This window comes from Lissotriton vulgaris, chromosome 1_1 (assembly GCF_964263255.1).
Source record: "Lissotriton vulgaris chromosome 1_1, aLisVul1.2, whole genome shotgun sequence".
NCBI lineage: Eukaryota > Metazoa > Chordata > Amphibia > Caudata > Salamandridae > Lissotriton > Lissotriton vulgaris.
This window is the reverse complement of record NC_141685.1, coordinates 934,125,376-934,152,360: the sequence shown is the minus strand read 5'-3', so window position 1 is coordinate 934,152,360 and position 26,985 is coordinate 934,125,376. Positions and strand designations below refer to the sequence as shown.

The window sequence follows — 26,985 nt, the reverse complement described above, 5'->3', positions numbered from 1 at the left end:
TTTCCAAATTGACTTTCCAAGGGAACCTCTAAAAAGTTTTATGATTTCCAGGAACGGGCTTCTTTCTGAAACATAGAGCATACCCCGGGATTTAAAGAATGGCAGGGACATAGAGTTCTACCCTAATCCAAAACGTCCTCTCTGCTGATTCACAGAACTTCTTCATTTTTTACAATTATCGCTTCATGCAGGCTTCAGGTTGATCCACTAGATCTTATTCTAGGGCAACCAATTCACTCCATGTCATTAATGGCACTGTTTCCAGTCCTGGGCTTTTGTGTGGCAACATATGGTGTCCATGTGTTTTAGTCTTGTTTTTCTTCCATTAACCTGTTTACGCAATCACACCTGCCTGCAATCATTTGCAGATGAAAGGTCCAGGACTAGGCAATGACGAGGAGTGCAGCAAGACCCCCGTAACTCCCCATCTCTGTGTTGCTCTGTCTTGCTTCTGTGCTCCCCTTCCTGTGTTGCTTTGTCTTGCTGGGTGATTCTCTATCCCACTCCCCCCAATGTTTCTCTACCGTTGTTACTTCCTGCCAGTGCTTTAAATGGGCCGGTACTGTCCGGCACGGAGTACCGGCACTTATTTATTTTAAGACGAAGAGTACCGGCACTTCTCAAGAAAAATGCTATACTTTTAATTGGAGAGTACCGGCACTACTCGGAAGTAAGCAGGTACTCTGGTACAGAGTACCTGCACTTCTATGTTTCCATTTCAAGCACTGCTTCCTGCTCTACCGCTTCTACTTCCTGCTCACCCTTGTCCCCGGATTTTCTTCCCTTCAAACCAGCACCCCCCATTTTGCTTCTGTGCCCCTCCCTGGCGTTTTTTCTTTAGTTTTCTATCCAATTCTTATCATTAACTAAATCTTCCGTGTCATTTTGTTGGTGCACACGCTTCCAAAATGAGTTGTCTGTCTACGTTTTTTAAAGTTTTTTTATTCATTATATTCTTTAGCCATGCTGCAGAGCTTCTGGGATTTGGCAAGACCTATTGGCTTTGTCAATACTTGTTGAAATGCCTCCCTGGTGGAGGGAGGGCCACCAGCACCATTCAGGCCTGCACCTTTCCCAGGTGCAGTTCGTCCATCTTCGGCTTTTGATCATTTCTGTGGGTGCACCCTACTTCCTGAGCTCTAGTGGAACAGGAACCGGAGCAGGAATTTCCTGCCCTTAGGTTTGTGATGGTCCAAGATCCTCACAGTGCCAAAGCCTTGTGACTGGGCCTTGCTCGTTGGATTGTTTATATTTGTCACAATGGCTTTTTAAAAAAAAAATAGAGCATTTCTTGCTGCTTGGGCTATTCTTGGCTGCCTGCGTAACCTTCAGTGTTCCAGCTGTCATTGTGTTTGGAGCTGGAGTAACATCCCTTTTGTCGGTCCCGAGCTTGTCACTATTTCCGCCCTAGGCTTGGGACGTCCTCATATAGCCCGGTTCCTTGTAGATATCCGGTAGTGCCATAAACTAATCTGGTGCAAGGAGGACACATTTTCCATAATTGCTTATTTTGTCCAAATCTTGTACTGGTTTTCCTATTGGAAATCATTCTCAGGCAAAAAGGCATCTGCTATAGGAGCAAACTCTAAGCAAGGGGGGGGGAAGCAGGCATGCCAACCAGAAGCAAAGTAATCGTGCATAGAGAAGGCACAGCTACTTTCTTTGCTTGATTGTGATTTTGACTATCACCACGGATTTCTGTACTTACCAGCCACCCAGCAGGAAGTAGTAGTCTCTGCGATGTTGCAACCTGCTTAGCTTTTGCTAAGGTATTCCTAAAATGGCTGTCATTATGAGGATGTTGATAACGCATGTTTTTAAAATGATGTTATGAACAGCGGGTCGTGATTTTGCTCTTTTATCAAGATCGCACCAGAGGAAGCGCCATTTGAGCTGCCCAAGGAAGGGGCACTTGGCTCCTAAATGCAGGAGCCGGTATTAAAAAAATATATATATGGACAAGGAAAGGTGTTGCAGGACATGAATGGGAGTAGCTAAGACAGTCTTCTAAAGATCAGTGGCTAGGCTGTGACTCTGACAAACGTGCCTTCTCTGATAACCTGTGCCTGGCCTGAATACGCTTTGGAGCGCAGTTGGAGGATCCACGTGCAGGGTCTACTTTGTACTGTATTTTATTAAGTCTAAAGTACTGCGCCTGTGTGGGATGCTGAAGTGCTTGACTAGGCAGGTAGCCCACTACACTGTGTGGGTATGTGGTTGAAAGAATGTTGTCTTTGCTTTCAGCCAATGTGGGAAGTGTTTCCATGTCCTGCGTGATTCAGAGTACCCCCGGAGCCTCATTCGCCCCGATTTTGTTTTACATTTATGTTCATGTTTTGTATCTTCTATTCGTTCCTTTTCCCTGGAATGTTTGGCATATGCTGCTGACACTCCCCGTCTTCTGTTTCACTTCAAGTGTCCTACTGAACAACTTCAGCAATTTCTTAAGCCCGGTCTTGCTGCTATCGAAACGTGAATGAGTAAAAATGTGTTAAAACCGAACATAGTCAAAACGGGGTCTCCACCTAATCCGGTCAATGTGGTAAAAAACGTAAGCCTTAAAATTGACAAAAGCTTACTCTTGGCGAAACAAATTACTGCTGTGGTGTCTTCATGTTCTACCAAATTATACTCCTCTTGAAATGGTTGAGCTCCCCATCCATTCCCAGCATAGGTTATATCAATTACGGATATCTTGGCCTGTCTCAAAAAAGTTGTTCAGGCATCAACCGATCCAGAATATAGCTATAAAATTACCATTTGAGTACATTGTTAAATTTGGCGTAAATTGCACTGGTTTCCAGTTAGTGAAGGGTACTTTAAAAATAAAAAAAATAAAAAAGCTTTATCGTCCATAAATCAATAACTATTACCCCAGTAAAATATGTAGGTGTGCTGTAGTTTAGCAAAACATTTTGATTCAAGCTTCATTTTTTATGTACATTTTATTTTTGAAGCAAACATTCGCAAGTCTGCAAGTTCATGCATTTGCCTATAATCAGAGAGCATCATAAATTGCCTCAAATTATTACATTTTGGAAACGAGTATGTTTTTTATACTGGAACCAAATGCTATGCTTACTCCTTTTTTTCTTTGAGTAAAGTCTTTTCATTATCAGTCAGATTTACAAGTTTGAACATGTCTGGGTGTAAACCTGTAAAAGTGGCAGACAATCCGCTTTCATAGATTCATATTCTGGTACTGTAAACTGGTAGCTCAAGGGTTTTTGCTGTAGGGGATTAGGCCTACATATCCAGAGAACAGTTTAAATATCAAAACGTGTATGTCCTGCGAACGGCTACAATGTGACCCAGGCTTACATGGCCAGAGGAAGCTTGCTCTCTCTGTACTGCATGTGCTGCGTAGGAAGAAGCTTGCCCTACTCGTGCTCTTCTGTGTGTGAATAAATTGACGACTGCCATCACCTGTCCATACTCCTCGTTCTGCCCCAGGGTGGAGTAGGCCTTTTGGAACCAGGTGAATTTTGCTGTGCCAATGCTGTCTTTGTGTATGAGGTAGTCTGCCCTGACGGTGCTGTATGTGCCCCCATTGAACTCTGACAGGGGCTACTTGATTATAGTCCAGTCCCTTTCCTCAGCTGAGGATGATGAGCCTTTGATATATCTTGCACACATGTTGGTAACTCCAACCACTGAACATCCTTAGGGTCATTTAGAACTTGTTTAAGCCATTTCCCTTGTGAGTGTTTAGGAAACAAAATGTGCAGAGCTGCATTGGGATGGAAAAACCCCCTGCATGGTGATGGACGTTCGCCCCTGCGCTAAGTGTCCCAGCTGCAATAATGCCAAGATCCTTGGTACTGATATTTGCTCATGGGCAAGCATGGGTCATGTGAGTGTGCCATGACTTAAGCCTGTCTCACTGATTGCAGTCTTTGTAGACCCTGCTAGTGGTAAAGGACTACTGCCCTTATCAACAGTTAATTGGCTCAAGCAACGTGGTTGTGGCATATTGTTTTAGTATTACTGATCAGTAGAGTGAACTGAACTTTTTACCGGTGTCACTGAAGTGGAGCATACCGTTGTGTAAAGTTAAGCGGCTGTGTTTTTAACTTGCACATCACCTCCATCATGTTAGTATGTAGCGTGTGTGTTTGTGTGTTTGGATTGTGGAATCCAGGTTGGAAACCCCAGTCCTTGGAAAGAGGGGGAAGAACTGCCTCAAACAGATTTGTGAATTGCCTGCATTCCTGAGAACTGGTTTGGAAACCCACTCTAGCGGTAGGGAGAGACCGGATCTCTTGTGCACTTCAAAATGGCTCTTTGATTCTGGAAAGATCACTAGTCAGTGTGGCTTGGGAACATTGTGTGAGAGATGATGGGGCTGATAAGGGAAACACTGCAGAGACCGGGAATCAGAGTAGGGCTGGGGCCTTTATAACCTATTGAAAAGCCTATATCAGTGAGCTGACATCCAGGTGTGATCCTCCAATCTCCCCACGGCATGTATTAAGGGGCTATCAATGTTGAAGTTGACAGACTACTTTCTGGGCAAAGAGCCGTACAGAACAGAGTGCACTTCAAAGTGAGCAACACCACAGAACAAACTTCAAAGACTGGGACACTAGATCACATCTGTGTCTCAAAATGTAACAAGCATTTACAATGCAATGGTTTCGCCTTTGGAAAAGTTAGAGCTATTGGCATTGCTCACACACAGAGCCCCACACACAAATACACACACACAGAGCCGGACACACACACACAGAGCCAGACACATACACAGAGCCAGACACACACACAGAGCCAGATACACACACAGAGCCAGACACACACACACAGAGCCAGACACACACACACAGAGCCAGACACACACACACACAGAGCCAGACACACACACACACAGAGTCAGACACACACACACAGAGTCAGACACACACAGACACACACACACACACACACACAGAGTCAGACACACACACACAGAGCCAGACGCCCACACACACAGAGCCAGACGCCCACACACACAGAGCCAGACGCCCACACACACAGAGTCAGACACACACAGAGTCAGACACACACAGAGTCAGACACACACACACAGAGCCAGACACACACACACACACACAGAGTCAGACACACACACACAGAGCCAGACGCCCACACAGAGCCAGACGCCCACACAGAGCCAGACGCCCACACAGAGCCAGACGCCTACACAGAGCCAGACGCCCACACAGAGCCAGACGCCCACAGAGAGCCAGACGCCCACAGAGAGCCAGACGCCCACAGAGAGCCAGACGCCCACAGAGAGCCAGACACCCACAGAGAGCCAGACACCCACACAGAGCCAGACACCCACACAGAGCCAGACACCCACACAGAGCCAGACACCCACACAGAGCCAGACACCCACACACACAGAGCCCCAGAGCATAATTCCAAGAGCCGCACACAGTGAATTCTGGCGCCACCCACGCCCCCTAGCACCTTTCTGCAGCTCACGGGATGCCGCCCGCACCCGGCCTGCATCCGCCTCTGCCACCATTAACTGGTGCTAGGCCGCGCCGCACTCACCACCTCCGGCGCTGGGTACACAGGGGCCCGCCTTCACTGCAGCCGCCGCAGTCACCAGCTCCAGACTCCCCCTGCTGGCAGGACCAGTGCACCTCACGTAGGCCCGGGCTCTTTATATGCTATTTATTCACTGCACAACGAGGCGCTCGTGTGGCTTCCAGAAGCAGTTACTTAGCCCACTACACACTTAGACCGCACGCCCGCAGGCTCTCGATCCCAGCTCCGACGGGTGGGGGAGGGGACATGGGGGGGGATAGGGGGGGGGGGGGTTACTGCTCACCTCAGGTTGTATCTTCACGCAATCTCGTACCCCCGATCCAGGCAAGTACTGGCACACCCTGTTGTGAGAGCGGCCTGCGCACATGCACGCTCGTGAGCCGGCTGCCTCTGTGCGCCCCGAGGTTGGGAAACATTTAAGAAATGCGCCCAGGGGCGAATTTCTTCGAAAAGACTGATTAATCTACCAATAGGCGCAGGCTTCACGGGCGCCAGAGAAAAGTGAAAAACAGCCAAATATTTGCGGCAGAGGCCGGCGGTGGACAAACGGGCGAGAGGTCGGACTCCCAAAGAAAAGATCCATCTGGGGTTGAGTCAACAGGCATTTCAAGTAGATTTGGTAATAGTGTCCAGGGCGAGAGGTCGGACTCCCAAAGAAAAGATCCATCTGGGGTTGAGTCAACAGGCATTTCAAGTAGATTTGGTAATAGTGTCCAGTTTTCTCTCTCCTGTAGCGGCATTACACTACATTACACTAATTACACTGCCACGCCCCTTTGAGAGACCCCTCATTTTTTGTAATCCCACTTAAAGCCCTGGTGCACAGTACATGTACAGATGCAAGAACGCAAGCATATCACTCTGGTATCTTATCAACGGACTATCACTGATTGGGTGGGGGGGGTGCTGCACTACTTCTAGATTCGGATAAAGAATGATAGTAAAAAAAGCCAGAAAATATTTTACTGTTGTACTTATTATTAAAAAAGCCATGATGGCGAATATTGAAAATAACAATGAGACAATTGTTTTAAACTAAAATAACTCTAATGATTCCAACATTACAAAACATTTTACGAAGTGAAAACTACTTTAAATGTTTACATACATTATCAAAGGTCACTTGGGTAGACACTAGGACAGTGGATCCCAAACTTTTTAGAAGCAGGACCCACTTTTCAGACTGACAAACTCTTGCAAGCCACCAACCTTTAATGGGCATGAGGGGTGATTTTTTAATGTAACTAAAGCGCCGTGTGGTAGCGCACTGCCATTTACAAACAGCACATTTCCCATTGAAATGCTCAATAAATGTGCACAGACAGACAGTTTTACTGATCAACTATACTGAACACAAATGATAATGTGAGGAAATTGGGTTTAAATGAATATCTCTCATGTGTGCACCACCAAGTAAAGTGTTGTGATTTGTTTAGAACCTATTAGAACTTTCTTTGCATCACACTTCAGACTTACAAAACACATGGGATTGATGTTTGCTTTTGTAACTGCTGAATGTGTACATTTGAGTTACAGGTATTTAAATGATGTTGTGTGTTACAAAGAAAGTTACATCCCACAGCCTTTCCTTTCACTCTCCCTGTGCCCAGCTAGATTGTCACATTTTAATTCACTTTACTTTTCTTTCTCTGATTGCAAAGCGAGAGGAGTTAGTAAACACCAACCCCCATGCTTAAAAAACACTTCAGTGATCTTAACTACATGTCAGATACATCACCCTGGAGAGTCCCAAACAGAACCAAACCCCCCCCCCCCCCACACTGTTAAAGAATTGCCTGTGCTTGGCAAGTAAGGAACAGACCCTGGCACTGCACACACTTGTCAAGCCCCACTCTCTCCCACTTACGCCCTCGCCCCAGACCAGGCTATTACCGTCCTCTTGGTGGGGGTGTCACAGCCCTGCGGCAGCGCCTTGAGTTAAAATAGAAGCGCCTCTCACCTCCCAGCAGCAGCAGCGTCATGGCTCGGGTCGGTCCTCTCCCTCCTCTGACAGTGGTCCAGCCTGTCTGTAACCTGGGAGATGGGGCAGGGCGAAGGAAAAACAGGTCAGAGGGGGGAGGACGGGATGCCCAGCTTCAGCCCTCCCAAACTCCTGCATCCAATCCACAGGCACAGATGTATGCAAGTGTTTTATAGCCCTGCGAATACTGTATAGCACTTCTGTATACTGGGCATTGGCGTGTCCTTAAGCACTGTACACTCAATTTCGGCAGATAAAGGAACTGAAGGTCTGTGCCATGAAGATGATTTGCACAGGATCACACAATTTGGCCAGTACTGACGCCGACATTCGTGTTCACCGTGACCCTGCTTTCACAGATCACAGCTCAGCCTCTCGAGGGCATCTCGGCGCACCGGACCCAGGTTCAATATGGAACATGTTATACGTGAGAAACGGGACATTACATTTACTTTACACAAGTCCTAAATCCCTTTAAGAGTGGGGGTTTTAAGTGATGAGAATCCGTCTTCACCCCCCATACCCCCCCCTCAGGCTGGATCAGGCACCCTGGCACCGGGCGAGGCTTAGAATAAGAGTTTCATTGTTGCAGCTACCCATGTGCTCGACTCTGCAGCAATGCACACCGCTGTCACTGTGCCCAGTACATACTTTAGGAGGACTAAAGCACATGGAGATAAGGCGATGTGTCCAGGATCACACGTTTGTGGAACGCCCGGCTTAGAACTAGCACCACTGGGTTCAAAAATAAGCATTTCACCCACCAGATCCCACAGGCAAGATTCTACCCACTTCTTCTCCGTTGTATACGTTCATCGCCCACTCTCTCACTGCACGAGGGGCTTCTGTAAAATCGGTGCCCCTTCCTGGCTCTTTCAATAATTCTGCAGCCCCAGCCCGTCCTGCCAGCCACCCCCGGAGCGCTCACCTTCCTCGGGCAGCTCCAGCTCCGGAATAGCCGCTATGTGCAGCTCGGGCTCCAGAAGTTATTTCCAGTCGAAAACTTTCTCTCAGTTAAAAACAAGGAGCGGGCATTTCGGCAACCCCGCCCACGGTGGGGCACGGATAGCGGGAAAAAGGAACCTCAACAGGTTAACCACACAATGCGAAACCAACTGACACCACTGGTCACCAACATCCAGATCCAGGACACTACTGGGATTAATATGACTGCTCTCCATGGCAGTTAAAAAGATATATTTTTTTAAAGCATCTGGAAGCAACAGAATTCAGTAGGATAAAAATGTAGAACTGGTGAAGTATGCAGTATGCAGTTAGGTCATAACTCGAATGCTTTACCAAATCAGCCACAAAGATGTTGCCACATGCAGTGCTGCATTCATCATGGAAACTTTAAAACTACAAGTACCAGAATGCATCGGGAAGAAAGAAAGATTAAGTTACTGAATGCGGACATTAAACAAAAAGGATTACAGCGGGGGCTCTGGGTTTCAAGCTAATATTAATACAACACAAAAACAATTAAATGAAAACAGCGCAGGCCCTGCATAGATGCCGAAAATAAGTGTGACACGTGTATACAAGTCATAGCTGTCAAGTGGCCTCGTCCTGGGTTTGTAACCAACAACATGGTGCGTGCAGGGAATTTTAAGTCACCACTTCCAAAGATAAACAAAACTATAAATTCCAGAGTTAACGCACTTGAATATCCCCGTGAGGATTGTTTGAATGGTCACTGAAGGCAGGTCCTGCTGACACCCGCGGGGGGGGGGGGGGGGGGGGTCGCGCCGCTGGGGCAGACCGTGCCTGGCCCTCCACTGAGGAATGGACATGAACCAGTACCACATGGCTGTGAGGTGCGGATAGCGTGAAGCGTATGCAACTTCGGCCCACCAACTCTGACTCGGGAGGCTACCTCCGTTGGCGGGGGGGGTGGGAACGGACAGCGGGGGGGGGCAGGAACGGACAGCGGGAGATGAGGAGAGGGCTCTGGGCGATGGTCTCTGCTAGACCTATTAAAGGTGCCTCTTACCGCGGTGACACTTCTTTCTCACAGCATAGATGTACCCCCTCCTCTCAGGTTTTCTACTTAATGGCCATTCAGCAGCACTCAATGCCGTATCAGGCGCTGTCTCGAAGTTTTATTACAATCTCCCTGTCTCTCCAGCAGTTCTAGGGGGTCCTCTGTGTGGACAAATAAAGCCGACGGTGTCTCGCGTGCTCCCTGCCGCCGGGACCCCAGCACAGAGCCCGGCAGCGCCAGCTTCCTTCCCGCTCTCCCAGCTCCCCCCGTCTCCAGCCCCCTCTGGCTGCCCGCGCCAGCCCCAACATTAGGATGCGGGCCTCTAGGCCATGGAAGCTCTTCAGAGCCTCGTGGATTGTGCTGAGAAAGATCCCCATGATGCCTGCCAGACACCAGATCTCAAAGAGTCTTCTGTATCTGGTGGTCTCTGGAGAACTAGACCCAGTCTTTTTGTGCAACCCTCCTATTTACCTCTTTCTTCTTCTGGTGGTCAACTTGGCTCGAGGCACAAGAATCGAGGTCGTGCACTCTAAATCATAAATTAAATGCAGTCTCTTCCTCTTGTGATCTGGGCTGTAGCGAGAGCTCTCTGTAAACACCCGCTCCATTGTCTAGGTATTTATAACAAGAAGAGCGACACTAAAAGAAGTTAGGCTCAGGACAACACGGGGGAGCCTCGCAGGGCTTCGGATATCGAGGGAGCCTTGCAGGCTCAGAGGAGTGACACCCTGCCACACGGAGCCTTCCCTAGCCCATTTGACTTACCGGGCACTCTGGCGGGGGCTCCTTGCGGGGGTCGCATTGCTCCTTCTCTCCGGACTTGCTTTGAGGGACGGCCGGACTCCAGATACCTCCGGGCGCGCGCGGGGACGCCTCTCAGGTCGGGCCAATCTCTGCCCGGCCCAGGAATGACGCGGGGGAGTCCCGGCGGCCGAGGACCAATCGCCGGGCTGAGGGGGAGAGCTGACGACGGCCGGCCGGGGCAGAAGGTTACTCCTCAGCAGATACGAAGCCAGCTCTTCCGCGGCTGCTTCCACCAGCGGCTCAGGAGCCCAGGCAGAGCTTCGGCTCACTCCCGGGCAGGGGGCGTGAGGGGGGAGGGGGGCGGGAGAGAACACGAACGGCGGGAGGGAGGCCTACGAGGACAGGGGGGGGGCGGGAGAGGAACGGACGGCGGGAGGGGGCGGGAGAGGACACAGGGGGCGTGAGGGGGGAGGGGGGCGGGAGAGAACACGAACGGCGGGAGGGAGGCGGGAAACGTGCCGGGGAAAAACATGCCCAGGACAGCAGCAATCACGGCCGGGCCGGACCAGACTCGGGGGCGTTCCCGGCGTCGCGTGACGTCGGCAAAAGCCAAAGAATCTCGGGAACGCCCCCGTGTCTGGTCCGGCATTGATGGACAGGCCCCTCGTCCAATGGCTAGGCTCCATTTATGGAGCTAGCCAATGGGACGGGGGGCGTGTTCCATAGTGCCTTACTGTACTCAATAGATTTCTCTGGAGGAGGAGCCTAACGGCTCCGCCCCCCAGCGAAACCTAAAAAGGGGAGATTGAGCCTCCCAAAATTGTCAAATGGTCAACTTGTCGAACTGTTTGCTCAGCACAATTTCTGCCTATTGTGCTCAGGGCTGTGGACAATGGTCTGCTAGCCTCACTGCTGTGAGAGGGGACATCACTTACGAGAATCAATATCACTTGCCCTAGAGCCTGGAGCACCAATGTCTGCCAGCCACTGAGACAGAGGTCTTGGTGAGGAAAGTGCCTGGAGGGAACAAGGACCAGTGGACCCCGTCAGGTGGATTCCTGAAGTGCAGTGTGAGATTTCCGGACTGTCTGGCCATTTGCCGCTGTCTGCGTCCCATTAATCCAGGTGGGGGATGTAATGAAGAGAAAGAGTGTTGTCGCCCTGTAGCCGCATGCAAAAGTGAAGCTTATTGGGTTGCAGCCTGTGTAAGCAAAGAATGTATCCAACCAACAGACTCCAGAAGTCACCTGAGATCGGTCACTGGAATCAGGCAGACTTACTGCATGACCGGAGGCGTGCCAGAGACATCTGACATCTTGTCCGCACCGTTCAGACTACTGCTTATCATTGGACCACTGAAATGCACGTGGACCAGCAGCGGGAGCAAATAAGACAGATCACTAGAAGAAAAGCCACTGGGGGAATTTGCTCTGTAGTGCTGTAGCACTGAGGAACTTTGACTTTGAAAAAGACATTGGGGGAACTTTTAAGACTCATATTTCCTAGCAGAGTCTAGACTGAATGTTGCCTTATGTAAATGAAGAATAACCACAGTCTTTAGAGAGTTGGACTCAGGATCTTACCTGAACAACGCTGGAGTGCTGGCCTTAAGAAAACTGTGTTATTACGTGTGGTGTGCCATATTTCAGTCTGTATTCATATATGAATACTACTTTTTTCATAACGGCAATAATGTGGCTGGATGTTCATTTATTTGGGATGATAAGTGTATTTTGCATATTTTGACCATGTAAACCTTGTACCTACCTCTCCCAGAGAAGCCTTGGACTGTTCGATTCGTGCTACCACAGAGTGTCAAGTGCTGAAGGGGTAGTACTTGGACCAGTTACTCAGAACCCATAGTAGGTCAGGCCCAGGGACATAAGGAGTAAAAGTCTTCAGCTCCCAAGTTTGGGTCCAATAACTCTTACTTACTCTATGGCCATCTGAAAGGGGTTCTGAAAGGGACCATCTATCATTTATAAACCGTAGCGAGCTCTTCTGTATTCGTTTCCCACCTGACAATGACAGTCTGCACTGCCAGTGTTTTGAATATAGCTTTGGTCCTGACCACCTCCTCTGGCTTTGAGGACTTTATATTTAATTGCTCCACAAAGGACCAGCACAGATTCTATTTCTTTTTAAACTTCTTACCAGCTGGTTAAGTTCAGGATATATTCCCTGTGATTTATTACTTATGCCATTTTGATAATATAGTAACCAAAACTGTACCAATTTTATCTTTAGTTCCAAATCATTGGTGACCGTTCTCGGTGTTTAATTCTCCTCTGTTTTCTCACCTTGGTGGCACTTTTTTTCTGTAATACAGCAAAAGAATATATATTGTTTGATGGAATGTGTGGCTGTAGATACACATGCTCTGCATACTCCTGCCACCTAGAGTTGGGTTCGGAGTTATGCAAGTTGTTTTTCTTCTATTACTTCCTTGACCAATTTTTATTACTCTTCGAGCCAGTTTCACTATTATATTTTTGATTCTCATTCCTTGAACACCTCTACCTGATATCGCAATACACATGCGTTTATCCCCTAATATCTTCACCCATTGGTGATTTTCCCACCCCACTCCGATCCTCCAGCCGTGAACTACTGACCTTCATAGTCTATCTTTCATGTTAACAGCCACGTGACACACCACATGACCGGCACTATTTTAAAATAGCAAAGCGCGGCCGGAAATCTCTGTGCCGTCGCTTCCGAAGACGAGTATCGGACCCGAGCACGCCCTAACTCTCTTTTCAGGTTAGTTTGTGATATGGGACAGGATTAAATTTTTGAGTGCTCCACCAAAGCACCCGTTAACCATACTCTAACCGAGCCCCACCGTTTCTTTCTTACAGATCTTAGCAACCGCTCAGAGAAAGGCATGTAAGTGACGCCTCGTTCTTATCGTTTTTGACCACCTTTTATGTACACCATTATCGTACACTTATGCAGGATATATTTAGGACTGCTTTTAGTTTTTTGTTCGCACTCTAATGTTTATTTCAAAGATGGTACGATGTAATGACATTGTTTGTTTTACATATTGATTTACACCACAGTAATGGTTATTATATTATGTTCACAGTGTCGATTCCCTGATGAAGGGCATGATCTAAATGCCCGAAATGCATTGGACACGTTGTAATGACATTGCCTGAAGTATAAAATGTTCGAAAATTTCAGAGGAAAAGAAACCATGTTTGAAATCACAAGTTAAAATTCTAATGAAATGAAATAAAAAAACACGCAAACAGAATCAACGGAGTGGAAGTCTTTTTTATGGGAAGACAACAACATGTGTGCCTGTAAAGGGATGATTCTAGAGATCCTCTAGTCTCACTTCTCAACTCATGTTCACGACGCCGTCGGACCCTCGACGTCACCTTTCGGTGCACCATAAAATTTCAACAAAGCTCAGTACAACCGCACTACAATAAACTAGCTGTGCATCTATCCGAATCTCAATCGTATTGTCTCTCAATTTCCCCTTTTAAACCATACCAGCAAGAAGTCCGCATAAAACTTTCGTTCCCACTTAGCCATGTATTTTTAACTCTAAATAAGACCCTCCCACTTTTATACCACCGAACTCTTCATAGTATTTGACTAAAATTGCTCCCACGTCTCCGTTGGTCACAGCACGGCCTGTTCCGCAGTGGGTGGGAAGCACCCTATGATGAAGCATGCCACCAAGGAAAATCTTTGTGGGTGAGGGTTATTTTAAGAAAACTTTGTTTTCAAACTTTAAAGAAGAATGTAAAAATAGTCCAAACGGCCCAGATGGACTCTATTTGTTTGTTACAGTAAGCACAAGAGGCCTAGTCCTCTGTTTCCTGACCTCTGTCTCCCCTCAATCGGATTTGTATTAAAATGCTAATGTTTTGCTAGGAATTGTTTTTATTATGTTAAGGACAGCTACTTATTGCGCCTCAACCCATCAAACATATGAAATGAGTTCAGATTTATAGGGCTAAATATAGAACGGAATATAAAAAGACATCCTGGAAAACAAGAAACACTATTTTTTATTGATGGTTTACCCCAGTAGCAACTTTACAAAACATTTTGTTCTTGTTTTTTTTTTCCAGTCTTGGGCTTGTCCCCTTTATTCCATTATAAAGTCCAAGATGGCAATGGTAAAACCTCATGAATTGTATAATCTACACCCGCATGCAAATGGGATATGTGGGAGTTCTAAGAAAAGGCAGTGCGATGCTAGAGCAAATAAAGCGCTCTGATACTCGCAAGAGTCTGGTTTGCGCTATATAAAACCTTCAAAATAAATAAAATAAATAAGTCCTGTGTCTTTTTCAATGTAGTCAGCTCTTCGAAGCTCCCAGACTAATTATATTGATCTGTTAAATGACTGGAACTTAGTCATTCAACAGATCGATGATAAGCCTTGCAAATGCAATAGGCCTCGCATTTGTTGGAGTTATTGGAATTATAAATGGCAGTGTTTTTTACCTAGCCAAGTTGCAACAGGGTGCAGCCTCATATGTGGCCAAAAGAGGTCCCTTTGGATCTCTTTTGGCTACGTATGGTAACGCACCCTGTGACATGGCTAGGTAAACAAGCATTGGAAATGCAATAGGTCTCGCAGCATTAGAGTTAGTGCTTTTAGAATTGTTTATGGGTTTTTTTGGTAAATGTTTAGCATTTTTGTTTCCTGTAGCCAATGCTAAAGAATTACAAATAAAAAAAGCCATAAACATTTCTAAAAGCTCTAACTGAAATGGTCTGAGACCTATTGCACTGTGTGAGGGTGAGGTGTTGAGGGTGAGTGAGGGTGAGCGTGAGGGTGAGTGAGGGTGAGGTGTTGAGGGTGAGGTGTTGAGGGTGAGTGAGAGTGAGGGTGAGTGAGAGTGAGAGTGAGGGTGAGGGTGAGTGAGGGTGAGGGTGAGTGAGGGTGAGTGAGGGTGAGGGTGAGTGAGGGTGAGGCGTTGAGGGTGAGGTGTTGAGGGTGAGTGAGAGTGAGGGTGAGTGAGAGTGAGAGTGAGGGTGAGGGTGAGTGAGAGTGAGGGTGAGTGAGGGTGAGGGTGAGTGAGGGTGAGGGTGAGTGAGGGTGAGGGTGAGTGAGGGTGAGGGTGAGTGAGGGTGAGGGTGAGTGAGGGTGAGGGTGAGTGAGGGTGAGGTGTTGAGGGTGAGGGTGAGTGAGGGTGAGGTGTTGAGGGTGAGTGAGGGTGAGGGTGAGTTAGGGTGAGGTGTTGAGGGTGAGTGAGGGTGAGGGGGAGTAGTTGAGGCTGAGTGAGGGTGAGTGAGAGTGAGGGTGAGTTTTTTTTTTTAAATTGCGAAACTAATTGCTTTGTTATTTACAATGCCAATAGTTTTATGTTTCGTAAATCTGACACATATTGTAACCCAAAATGTGTTGTAGCACTGAGTGGTGTGAGGGTGAGTGGTGTGAGGGTGAAGGGTGTGAGGGTGAGGGTGAGGGGTGTGAGGGTGAGGGGTGTGAGGGTGAGGGGGGTGAGGGGTGTCAGGGTGAGGGTGAGGGGGGTGAGGGGGAGGGGGAGGGGGGTGAGGGTGAGGGGAGTGAGGCTGCACTAGCGGTTACAGCCACAACAGCAACAAATGCAGTACAAGGTTCCATGTGCCTCGGAAAATTCAAAGAGGGGGCACTCGCATCGAGAACTACTATGGCAGGTGTGGGGGCGGAGCGGGTTAAATTAAACAAAGAAGACGGACGGAGGAGAGGGGAGGGGGGATGAGAAATGCGAACGAGACGGAGGGAAGGGAGGGGAGGGGGGAGGAGAAATGCGACACGGCGGGAAGGGGAGGGGGCGGAGCGGGTTAAATTAAACAAAGAAGACGGACGGAGGAGAGGGGAGGGGGGATGAGAAACAGAGTTAAAAGCAGTGTAGCTTACAATCCATGGGGTATAATGTCCCCTGTTATTGTGTCAGCGATTGAAAATAATTAATAATTGGTTAGACGGTCAACCTGTTTCTCGCGTGTATGTCAATTGACTCGCGATTCTTCAGGACCAAACTGGAACTATCTACACCAGGAGGTATTTGTGTTCATCAGTAGCTAGTGTTGTGCAACTCAGACATTATTAGAACAGTACTAAAGACTAAGTATACCTGTGGTGCGCTGGAAATGCCTGTAAGGGGAAAACAAATTGTAGTACATATTACAGGTATACGTATCCAAACACTGAATGCCAAATTACTTCATAAAATTCGATAGTGACTGTACAAGTGTATCAATAAGAATAAAGCAGGTACTGGAAACCGTGATGGCTTAGTGCCTAAAGTGAGCTAGGGTGATTATCCAAGCCCCTTGTGAAAAAACATGGCTTAAAACCTTAAAAACAGCAGACAATAAATAGTGCGAGACTCACCTAATGGTCTCAATGATCCAGGTATCAACAGTTCCTGGCAGTCAACACATCAGGCTAGGTCTCCTTTAAAAATGGAGCTATGTAGAAAGGGGAGTAAAGAATCCGATATGATGCAATCTAGTGTTATCTCCACCTTGTGTGTGTAAGCTAGCTGGAGGTTTCGGGAAACATCGCCCCAATGAATTGTTTAATGAGAGCGACCTTTGACTGAGTAACCTGAAAAGGTTATGAAGGATTACTCAAAAAAAATGGCTCTAAAAATGGCACTTGGCTGAGGGTATGCTGCTCGTATGTTTCTATAACAATGTACATTATCGGGTGAGTCCGGCATGGTTAGGCTCTTATTGAGGGAACCGGTTGTCATGTGGCGGTGCTAGCTGTGCGTGTCACAATCTGATTATATGGCCGCAGATTATGTGTATGCGAAGACACTCCCACCGGTATATCCCTCTGACCTGGCTTGTGGCGTCTAGGTGGACGACAGGGCAGGCGGCAAGTTGTTTGTGTCTAACAAGTACTACAGAGGCTGTCCTCGATTGTATACTCGCAAGAGCTCGCTAAAGCGTCTCGTAGTTGGCCACACTGGCGGTATGGTGCGGTAGCAACTCGCGCCCGTGTCTCTAGAAGTGCCATTAATACATGGTATCGTTGCAGCCTCAGTAGAGGCGACTATGCCGGTAGTGCTTAAAGAACCTGTATCTTATAGCGGGCCAGCTGGTCTGCGTGCGTTCTCTGCAGTGATGTTCCAGACAACCGCATCGAAACCTGAAACATGTTGGGCGTGCATTCGCGGGCCAATCCTCACCTTAAAATATCTGTATCAAGTGGGGCGCACAGTTTACTTACGTATCGTAGTCCTGTGTGGCTCATTACGACCTACCCCCACTGTCGGGTCCGGGAGGTGCCCGAATGTTGTGGTGGCGGCCATTAAATGAGCGTGAGCATCATGTGACCGGAGTAAGTTGTGTACCCGATCACATGTGAAGCTTGAGTTACGGCGGCATCCATTACAGAGTGGAGTTAATTAGCCTGAGTGTCAGTATTGGTTCTATTGGGCAGGGGAATGCTCCAATAATAGTTACATCACCATGAGATTGTAGAGCATATATTTACTACGAGCATTAAAACGGTTTATAAGGAATGTGCAAATGCTGTGTAAAAAATGTGTGAAAATACCGCCAAGGCCACAAAAGGATCTAGCGGAGGGAGGGAAATGTTTAATATGTGGTGAAGTGTACAAACAGCGAGTTGCCTAGCCAATGGTAAGGGAATCGTTGTGAACACACATCTTGTATGCGACACGGCGATTGGTTAGGTTTCACAGTAGGGGCGAGCGGGCGGGCAGAGAGAGTGAGGGGGCGGAGCGGGGGTGTGGGAGGAGTGCGGCTGGCTGCCTGATAGAGTGGAGAGCGGGCGGGCAGAGAGAGTGAGGGGGCGGAGCGGGGGTGTGGGAGGAATGCGGGAACAGACCGGAGGGGAGGAGAGTAGGAGGAGGAGTAGGGGAGGCACGGCCTAGCGGCCGTGCAATCAAGAAGTGAGGGGGCGGGAGAGTAGGCAAGGCAGGCGGCTGGGGCCATGTGCACGCGCTTTTAAGCTCAATGCGCATGCGCATTGAGCTTAAAAGTCACGGGCACTGCAAGGAATCGCCACGATTCCTTGCAAGTTGGATAAAGTCGATGAGCCCCCATAGTCTCGCTTGCTCGATGCGCATGCGCATCGACAGGCGAGACCTAAAAATGATTGCCATTTATAATGCCAATAGCTTCAACTTCGCAGCGTGCAGTACCATGTATGATCAAAAAAGGTCCTATGGGAACTCTTTTGGCCACATATGGTACTGCACCATGCAACATTGCTAGGTGAACAGGCATTTGCAATACAGTAGGTCTTGCATTTGATCAAATTAGAGCTGTTGAAGTTGAGAATGACTTTTTTACTTTTGCTTTTTTTATAGCAACAGCGCTATGCATATATAGATTCTCGGATGTAAAAAAAAAGTTTAAAGATTGCCTTTTTCAACTCCAACATCCCTAACGTTAACACATACAAGACCTACTGCATCATTGCAAGTGCTTGTTGATTTATGCAGACAGGCTTTCTCTTTATAAGACTGTCTTTCTTTTTATCATATTCTCGTATTCATTATTTTTTTGTTCAACATTAGCCTCTTTATTTATACTATGGTGACCATTGCTATACAAATAGGTGTCCCAAAACTGTTTGTGTTCTAATGCTGACCTTACAAACTGATATTTAAGGTCGAAATAATTTCCACACCACGGCATTTATATTAGATTTTGATATGCCATTTGATGGACTGGGCTGTGAATAGTTTGAATTTGTTACATGTAGCTCCATTATTTTGCCCCAGTATTTTTTTTCTAATTGGATACACACGCATTTACAATTGTTGTTCTTTTGTCGTTTGTGTTTTAAACCCTGCTATTGTGTTGCATTCCTTTCACAATTAAAGTACAATTCTTAACACAATCTTAGCAGTCACTTAATGAGACGAGGCAGTGTGGTCACCAAACACAGCCGCAATAAGTTCAGGTTTTCGACTGCTCCAAAGTAAACTGTTGCACAGTGTGTATTATTCATAGTCACAATTTAAGGATTATGGCCTCAGTAGGTCTACCCAAAGTCTTGAAGGTGCGGGGAAAGAGGGGGCTTGCCGCATATAAGGTAGGGCTGCCCAGGAATTCCAGCAAAAACTAAAGACTTGCTTGGAGAGGGCATCTAACATTGAGACCAGCCTGGAAGCTGAGATGATGCTTTTGGGTGTCTAGGGTAAACTCACCATGCCAGTATACCCGAAGCTGTGGTGGGATATGGGACTGGCAGCCAGTTGAGATGTTTCTTCAGCGTGGGGTTGTGTACAACCAAAAGCCTTAAAGGGAGTGCTGCAACATGGCGTGTTGTGTTGCACCAGAAAAAATAATCTATCAAAATAGAGGATGCCCAGAAATATTTGGGGCAAATGGTGCAAGTTCCATTGATAACTAACATCCCTGGAGAGTGGGTATATTCCCTTGGAGAATGCGACCCGAGAGGCTAGCGTCTAATATGGCATGATGATCTAGCAATCTATTAATACCTGATGCTTTTAAACGAAACCACAGCACGTGTCCAATTCCATGCGTTTTTTAATTTGGATTGTAAACTTAATAAAAAGGTGGTTGAAAAGAAATCAAATAAGATTCTTTCTCGTGCGAGGGCCTGTCACTGTTCTCATGCTCATGTTTTCATGCTCAACATCAGGTGTTAGTTGCTATTGATTTGCTAATAATTACTTGTTGTAGCGCAGAAGTGAGCCAGTGTCCCTTCTATGCATGTTGACCAAGTCTCCCATTGACATCATCGCTTGGGCTTGTACTCAGTACTATTAACTGCCTTCTTGTGCATGTTCTGTATGGAGATGTTTGCCCTACCTTTCCTGTACGTTCTGTTTGAGGACGCTTGCTCTGTCCATGCATAGTATGAAGCAGCTTGCTTTGCTCTGCTCTCCTATGAGGAAGGTTGCCAGGCTAGCCCTGTTTGCTGTATGAACGTGTTGATATCTGCCAGCACCTGTACATGTGGTCTGCCTGCCTTGTATGTGCGCTGAATGAGGAAGCGTGCCCTGTCTGTAGTATTCTCTGTATGAGGTAATCCATGTTAATCATCACCTGTACATGTGGCCGGTCTGTTCTGGCCGTGCTGTGTATGAGGGAGCTGGTCCTCTGTCGTGACATGGCCTGTGTGAGGAAGCATGTCCTGCCCTTGCTCTCCTATGGGGTTCTAGCCCTGCTTTTCCTGTTCTCTGTATGAATGGATTGATGTCTGTTGTCACCTGTATATGTGGCCTGTCCATACTGTATCTGCTCAGTACGAGGACGCTTATCTTGCCTGTTCTATACATGCTGCTCTGTATGGTGACGCTTGCTCTAGCATGGGTAGTCTTGCCCAGCTCGTCCTGATCTCTGTGTGAGTAAATCGATGCCTGACGTCACATGTACATGTGACCTGTCCATCCTGTATCTTCTCTCTGTGAGGAAGCTTGCTTTGTCCAAACTGTGTCTGCTCTGTGTGATGGAGCTGGCTTTGTTCATGCTGTAGGGGCTCGGTGTGAGGAAGCTTGCTTTGCACATGCTGTAGGTGCTTTGTGTGAGGACGCTTGCTTTGTCCATGCTGTGTCTGCTCTGTGTGAGGAAGCTTGCTTTGTCCATGCTGTGTCTGCTCTGTGTGAGGAAGCTTGCTTTGTACATGCTGTGGTTGCTTTGTGTGAGGAAGCTTGCTTTGTCCATGCTGTGTCTGCTCTGTGTGAGGAAGATTGCTTTGTCCATGCTGTGTCTGCTCTGTGTGAGGAAGCTTGCTTTGTCCATGCTGTCTGCTTTGTGTGAGGAAGCTTGCTTTGTCCATGCTGTGTCTGCTCTGTGTGAGGAAGCTTGCTTTGTCCATGCTGTGTCTGCTCTGTGTGAGGAAGCTTGCTTTGTCCATGCTGTGTCTGCTCTGTGTGAGGAAGCTTGCTTTGTCCATGCTGTCTGCTCTGTGTGAGGAAGCTTGCTTTGTCCATGCTGTGTCTGCTTTGTGTGAGGACGCTTGCTTTGTCCATGCTGTCTGCTCTGTGTGAGGAAGCTTGCTTTGTCCATGCTGTCTGCTCTGTGTGAGGAAGCTTGCTTTGTCCATGCTGTCTCCTCTGTGTGAGGAAGCTTGCTTTGTCCATTGTGTCTGCTCTGTGTGAGGAGGCTTGCTTTGTCCATGCTGTCTGCTCTGTGTGAGGAAGCTTGCTTTGTCCATGCTGTGTCTGCTCTGTGTGAGGAAGCTTGCTTTGTACGAGGAAGCTTGCTTTGTCCATGCTGTGTCTGCTCTGTGTGAGGAAGCTTGCTTTGTCCATGCTGTCTGCTCTGTGTGAGGAAGCTTGCTTTGTCCATGCTGTGTCTGCTCTGTGTGAGGAAGCTTGCTTTGTCCATGCTGTGTCTGCTCTGTGTGAGGAAGCTTGCTTTGTCCATGCTGTCTGCTCTGTGTGAGGAAGCTTGCTTTGTCCATGCTGTGTCTGCTCTGTGTGAGGAAGCTTGCTTTGTCCATGCTGTCTGCTCTGTGTGAGAAAGCTTGCTTTGTCCATGCTGTGTCTGCTCTGTGTGAGGAAGCTTGCTTTGTCCATGCTGTCGGCTCTGTGTGAGGGAGCTTGCTTTGCCCATGCTGTCGGCTCTGTGTGAGGAAGCTTGCTTTGTCCATGCTGTGTCTGCTCTGTGTGAGGAGGCTTGCTTTGTCCATGCTGTCTGCTCTGTGTGAGGAAGCTTGCTTTGTCCATGCTGTGTCTGCTCTGTGTGAGGAAGCTTGCTTTGTACGAGGAAGCTTGCTTTGTCCATGCTGTGTCTGCTCTGTGTGAGGAAGCTTGCTTTGTCCATGCTGTGTCTGCTCTGTGTGAGGAAGCTTGCTTTGTCCATGCTGTCTGCTCTGTGTGAGGAAGCTTGCTTTGTCCATGCTGTGTCTGCTCTGTGTGAGGAAGCTTGCTTTGTCCATGCTGTCTGCTCTGTGTGAGGAAGCTTGCTTTGTCCATGCTGTGTCTGCTCTGTGTGAGGAAGCTTGCTTTGTCCATGCTGTCGGCTCTGTGTGAGGAAGCTTGCTTTGTCCATGCTGTCGGCTCTGTGTGAGGAAGCTTGCTTTGTCCATGCTGTGTCTGCTCTGTGTGAGGAGGCTTGCTTTGTCCATGCTGTCTGCTCTGTGTGAGGAAGCTTGCTTTGTCCATGCTGTGTCTGCTCTGTGTGAGGAAGCTTGCTTTGTACGAGGAAGCTTGCTTTGTCCATGCTGTGTCTGCTCTGTGTGAGGAAGCTTGCTTTGTCCATGCTGTGTCTGCTCTGTGTGAGGAAGCTTGCTTTGTCCATGCTGTCTGCTCTGTGTGAGGAAGCTTGCTTTGTCCATGCTGTGTCTGCTCTGTGTGAGGAAGCTTGCTTTGTCCATGCTGTGTCTGCTCTGTGTGAGGAAGCTTGCTTTGTCCATGCTGTCTGCTCTGTGTGAGGAAGCTTGCTTTGTCCATGCTGTGTCTGCTCTGTGTGAGGAAGCTTGCTTTGTCCATGCTGTCTGCTCTGTGTGAGGAAGCTTGCTTTGTCCATGCTGTGTCTGCTCTGTGTGAGGAAGCTTGCTTTGTCCATGCTGTCGGCTCTGTGTGAGGAAGCTTGCTTTGTCCATGCTGTGTCTGCTCTGTGTGAGGAAGCTTGCTTTGTCCATGCTGTGTCTGCTCTGTGTGAGGAAGCTTGCTTTGTCCATGCTGGGTCTGCTCTGTGTGTTGAAGCTTGCTTTGTCCTTGCTGTGTCTGCTCTGTGTGAGGAAGCTTGCTTTGTCCTTGCTGTGTCTGCTCTGTGTGAGGAAGCTTGCTTTGTCCATGCTGTGTCTGCTCTGTGTGAGGTAGCTTGCTTTGTCCATGCTGTGTCTTCTCTGTGTGTTGAAGCTTGCTTTGTCCTTGCTGTGTCTGCTCTGTGTGAGGAAGCTTGCTTTGTCCTTGCTGTGTCTGCTCTGTGTGAGGAAGCTTGCTTTGTCCATGCTGTGTCTGCTTTGTGTGAGGTAGCTTGCTTTGTCCATGCTGTGTCTGCTCTGTGTGTTGAAGCTTGCTTTGTCCTTGCTGTGTCTGCTCTGTGTGAGGAAGCTTGCTTTGTCCTTGCTGTGTCTGCTCTGTGTGAGGAAGCTTGCTTTGTCCTTGCTGTGTCTGCTTTGTGTGAGGAAGCTTGTTTTGTCCATGCTGTCTACTCAGTGTGAGGACGCTTGCTTTGTCCATGCTGTGTCTGCTCTGTGTGAGGAAGCTTGCTTTGTCCATGCTGTGTCTGCTCTGTGTGAGGAAGCTTGCTTTGTCCATGCTGTGTCTGCTCTGTGTGAATAAGCTTGCTTTGTCCATGCTGTGTCTGCTCTGTGTGTTGAAGCTTGCTTTGTCCTTGCTGTGTCTGCTCTGTGTGAGGAAGCTTGCTTTGTCCATGCTGTGTCTGCTCTGTGTGAGGAAGCTTGCTTTGTACTTGCTGTGTCTGCTCTGTGTGAGGAAGCTTGCTTTGTCCATGCTGTGTCTGCTCTGTGTGAGGAAGCTTGCTTTGTCCATGCTGTGTCTGCTCTGTGTGAGGAAGCTTGCTTTGTCCATGCTGTCTGCTCTGTGTGAGGAAGCTTGCTTTGTCCATGCTGTCTGCTCTGTGTGAGGAAGCTTGCTTTGTCCATGCTGTGTCTGCTTTGTGTGAGGACGCTTGCTTTGTCCATGCTGTCTGCTCTGTGTGAGGAAGCTTGCTTTGTCCATGCTGTGTCTGCTCTGTGCGAGGAAGCTTGCTTTGTCCATGCTGTCTCCTCTGTGTGAGGAAGCTTGCTTTGTCCATGCTGTGTCTGCTCTGTGTGAGGAGGCTTGTTTTGTCCATGCTGTCTGCTCTGTGTGAGGAAGCTTGCTTTGTCCATGCTGTGTCTGCTCTGTGTGAGGAAGCTTGCTTTGTACGAGGAAGCTTGCTTTGTCCATGCTGTGTCTGCTCTGTGTGAGGAAGCTTGCTTTGTCCATGCTGTGTCTGCTCTGTGTGAGGAAGCTTGCTTTGTCCATGCTGTCTGCTCAGTGTGTGGAAGCTTGCTTTGTCCATGCTGTGTCTGCTCTGTGTGAGGAAGCTTGCTTTGTCCATGCTGTGTCTGCTCTGTGTGAGGAAGCTTGCTTTGTCCATGCTGTCTGCTCTGTGTGAGGAAGCTTGCTTTGTCCATGCTGTGTCTGCTCTGTGTGAGGAAGCTTGCTTTGTCCATGCTGTCTGCTCTGTGTGAGGAAGCTTGCTTTGTCCATGCTGTGTCTGCTCTGTGTGAGGAAGCTTGCTTTGTCCATGCTGTCGGCTCTGTGTGAGGAAGCTTGCTTTGTCCATGCTGTCGGCTCTGTGTGAGGAAGCTTGCTTTGTCCATGCTGTGTCTGCTCTGTGTGAGGAGGCTTGCTTTGTCCATGCTGTCTGCTCTGTGTGAGGAAGCTTGCTTTGTCCATGCTGTGTCTGCTCTGTGTGAGGAAGCTTGCTTTGTACGAGGAAGCTTGCTTTGTCCATGCTGTGTCTGCTCTGTGTGAGGAAGCTTGCTTTGTCCATGCTGTGTCTGCTCTGTGTGAGGAAGCTTGCTTTGTCCATGCTGTCTGCTCTGTGTGAGGAAGCTTGCTTTGTCCATGCTGTCTGCTCTGTGTGAGGAAGCTTGCTTTGTCCATGCTGTGTCTGCTCTGTGTGAGGAAGCTTGCTTTGTCCATGCTGTCTGCTCTGTGTGAGGAAGCTTGCTTTGTCCATGCTGTGTCTGCTCTGTGTGAGGAAGCTTGCTTTGTCCATGCTGTCTGCTCTGTGTGAGGAAGCTTGCTTTGTCCATGCTGTGTCTGCTCTGTGTGAGGAAGCTTGCTTTGTCCATGCTGTCGGCTCTGTTTGAGGAAGCTTGCTTTGTCCATGCTGTGTCTGTTCTGTGTGAGGATGCTTGCTTTGTCCATGCTGTGTCTGCTCTGTGTGAGGAAGCTTGCTTTGTCCATGCTGTGTCTGCTCTGTGTGTTGAAGCTTGCTTTGTCCTTGCTGTGTCTGCTCTGTGTGAGGAAGCTTGCTTTGTCCTTGCTGTGTCTGCTCTGTGTGAGGAAGCTTGCTTTGTCCATGCTGTGTCTGCTCTGTGTGAGGTAGCTTGCTTTGTCCATGCTGTGTCTGCTCTGTGTGTTGAAGCTTGCTTTGTCCTTGCTGTGTCTGCTCTGTGTGAGGAAGCTTGCTTTGTCCTTGCTGTGTCTGCTCTGTGTGAGGAAGCTTGCTTTGTCCATGCTGTGTCTGCTCTGTGTGAGGTAGCTTGCTTTGTCCATGCTGTGTCTGCTCTGTGTGTTGAAGCTTGCTTTGTCCTTGCTGTGTCTGCTCTGTGTGAGGAAGCTTGCTTTGTCCATGCTGTGTCTGCTCTGTGTGAGGTAGCTTGCTTTGTCCATGCTGTGTCTGCTCTGTGTGTTGAAGCTTGCTTTGTCCTTGCTGTGTCTGCTCTGTGTGAGGAAGCTTTCTTTGTCCTTGCTGTGTCTGCTCTGTGTGAGGAAGCTTGCGTTGTCCTTGCTGTGTCTGCTTTGTGTGAGGAAGCTTGTTTTGTCCATGCTGTCTACTCAGTGTGAGGACGCTTGCTTTGTCCATGCTGTGTCTGCTCTGTGTGAGGAAGCTTGCTTTGTCCATGCTGTGTCTGCTCTGTGTGAGGAAGCTTGCTTTGTCCATGCTGTGTCTGCTCTGTGTGAGGAAGCTTGCTTTGTCCATGCTGTGTCTGCTCTGTGTGAATAAGCTTGCTTTGTCCATGCTGTGTCTGCTCTGTGTGTTGAAGCTTGCTTTGTCCTTGCTGTGTCTGCTCTGTGTGAGGAAGCTTGCTTTGTCCATGCTGTGTCTGCTCTGTGTGAGGAAGCTTGCTTTGTCCATGCTGTGTCTGCTCTGTGTGAGGAAGCTTGTTTTGTCCATGCTCTCTGCTCTGTATGAGGAAGATTGTCTATATCCTATCCTATATGTGCTGCTCCTTGGGGTAACGCTTGCTCTGACATGGGAAGTATTGCCCTGCTCGTCCCGTCCTCTGTGTAAGTGAATCGATGCCTGACGTCACCTATCTGTTCTGCTCCTCCTGCCCCAGGGTGGCTCAGGCCTACGTGAACCAGAGGAAGCTGGACCACGAGGTGAAGACGCTGCAGATTCAGCCCGCGCAGTTCGCCAAACAGACGGGCCAGTGGATTGGCATGGTGGAGAACTTCAACCAGGCGCTGAAGGTGAGTCTGCCACCCTCGCCCCCTCTGCGGGGCCCACAGAAGGCCCAGACAGGCTCCCTTCTTTCCAGCATCTTAGACTGGCGGCAGGCGGAATGCCGTGAAGCACCCCTTGGCCTGGTAACTTCGACGCAGCTGTGTCTGCCAGTCCTGCAGGCCTAGGATTGCATGAGCTCACCCTGGCAGGAACCACCGAGCTGCGGTGTGGGTGTGCCAGGAATGCCTCCTGCGCCCCCATGCCAAGTTGCACTGAACCGTTTGTTCCTGCACCCTCCTACAAGTGGGAGCCATGAGATAGTGCGGCTTTGTGAGTCACGCGGGGGTTTACCCCTCTGCACCGAGCTTTGCTGGAGCTGTGAAAGGGTCTTTGTGCCTCCCAGGAGTCCCGCCTCACCCCTGGCAGAACAAGGCCTCGCCCAGCCCTGGAGACGTAAGGAGGCGCCGCCCGCCCCCTAGGGGCTGTCTGAAGCACCGTTCTGCCTTTCAGCTCTGGCATATCCGGCTGGTGTCTGTAGTAGTGATAAACTGAGAGGGTAAGGTAGCTCGGGCGTTTAATGTTTTGCCGCAGAAATCTGTCATTAACTTGTAGGTCTCCTCGAAAGCCGGCGGGGCTGACTCAGCCTTTCTTCCTTCTGAAAGCGATCAAGTGAGCACCGGCGGATAGTGTTACCAGCGGTTCCCCC

At 48.5% G+C, this 26,985-nt stretch overlaps 1 protein-coding gene across 2 annotated transcripts in view; it reads left to right on the top strand.

Moving 5' to 3' along the window:
• Nucleotides 1-26,985, top strand: part of BLOC1S1 (biogenesis of lysosomal organelles complex 1 subunit 1) — a 138,550-nt gene that overhangs the window by 62,972 nt on the left and 48,593 nt on the right. For both annotated transcript variants that reach the window (XM_086959127.1, XM_086959126.1), the window contains one exon: nt 26,173-26,305. In XM_086959127.1, the coding sequence (XP_086815253.1) occupies nt 26,173-26,305 (133 nt within the window). The remainder of the gene's footprint in view (nt 1-26,172; nt 26,306-26,985) is intronic.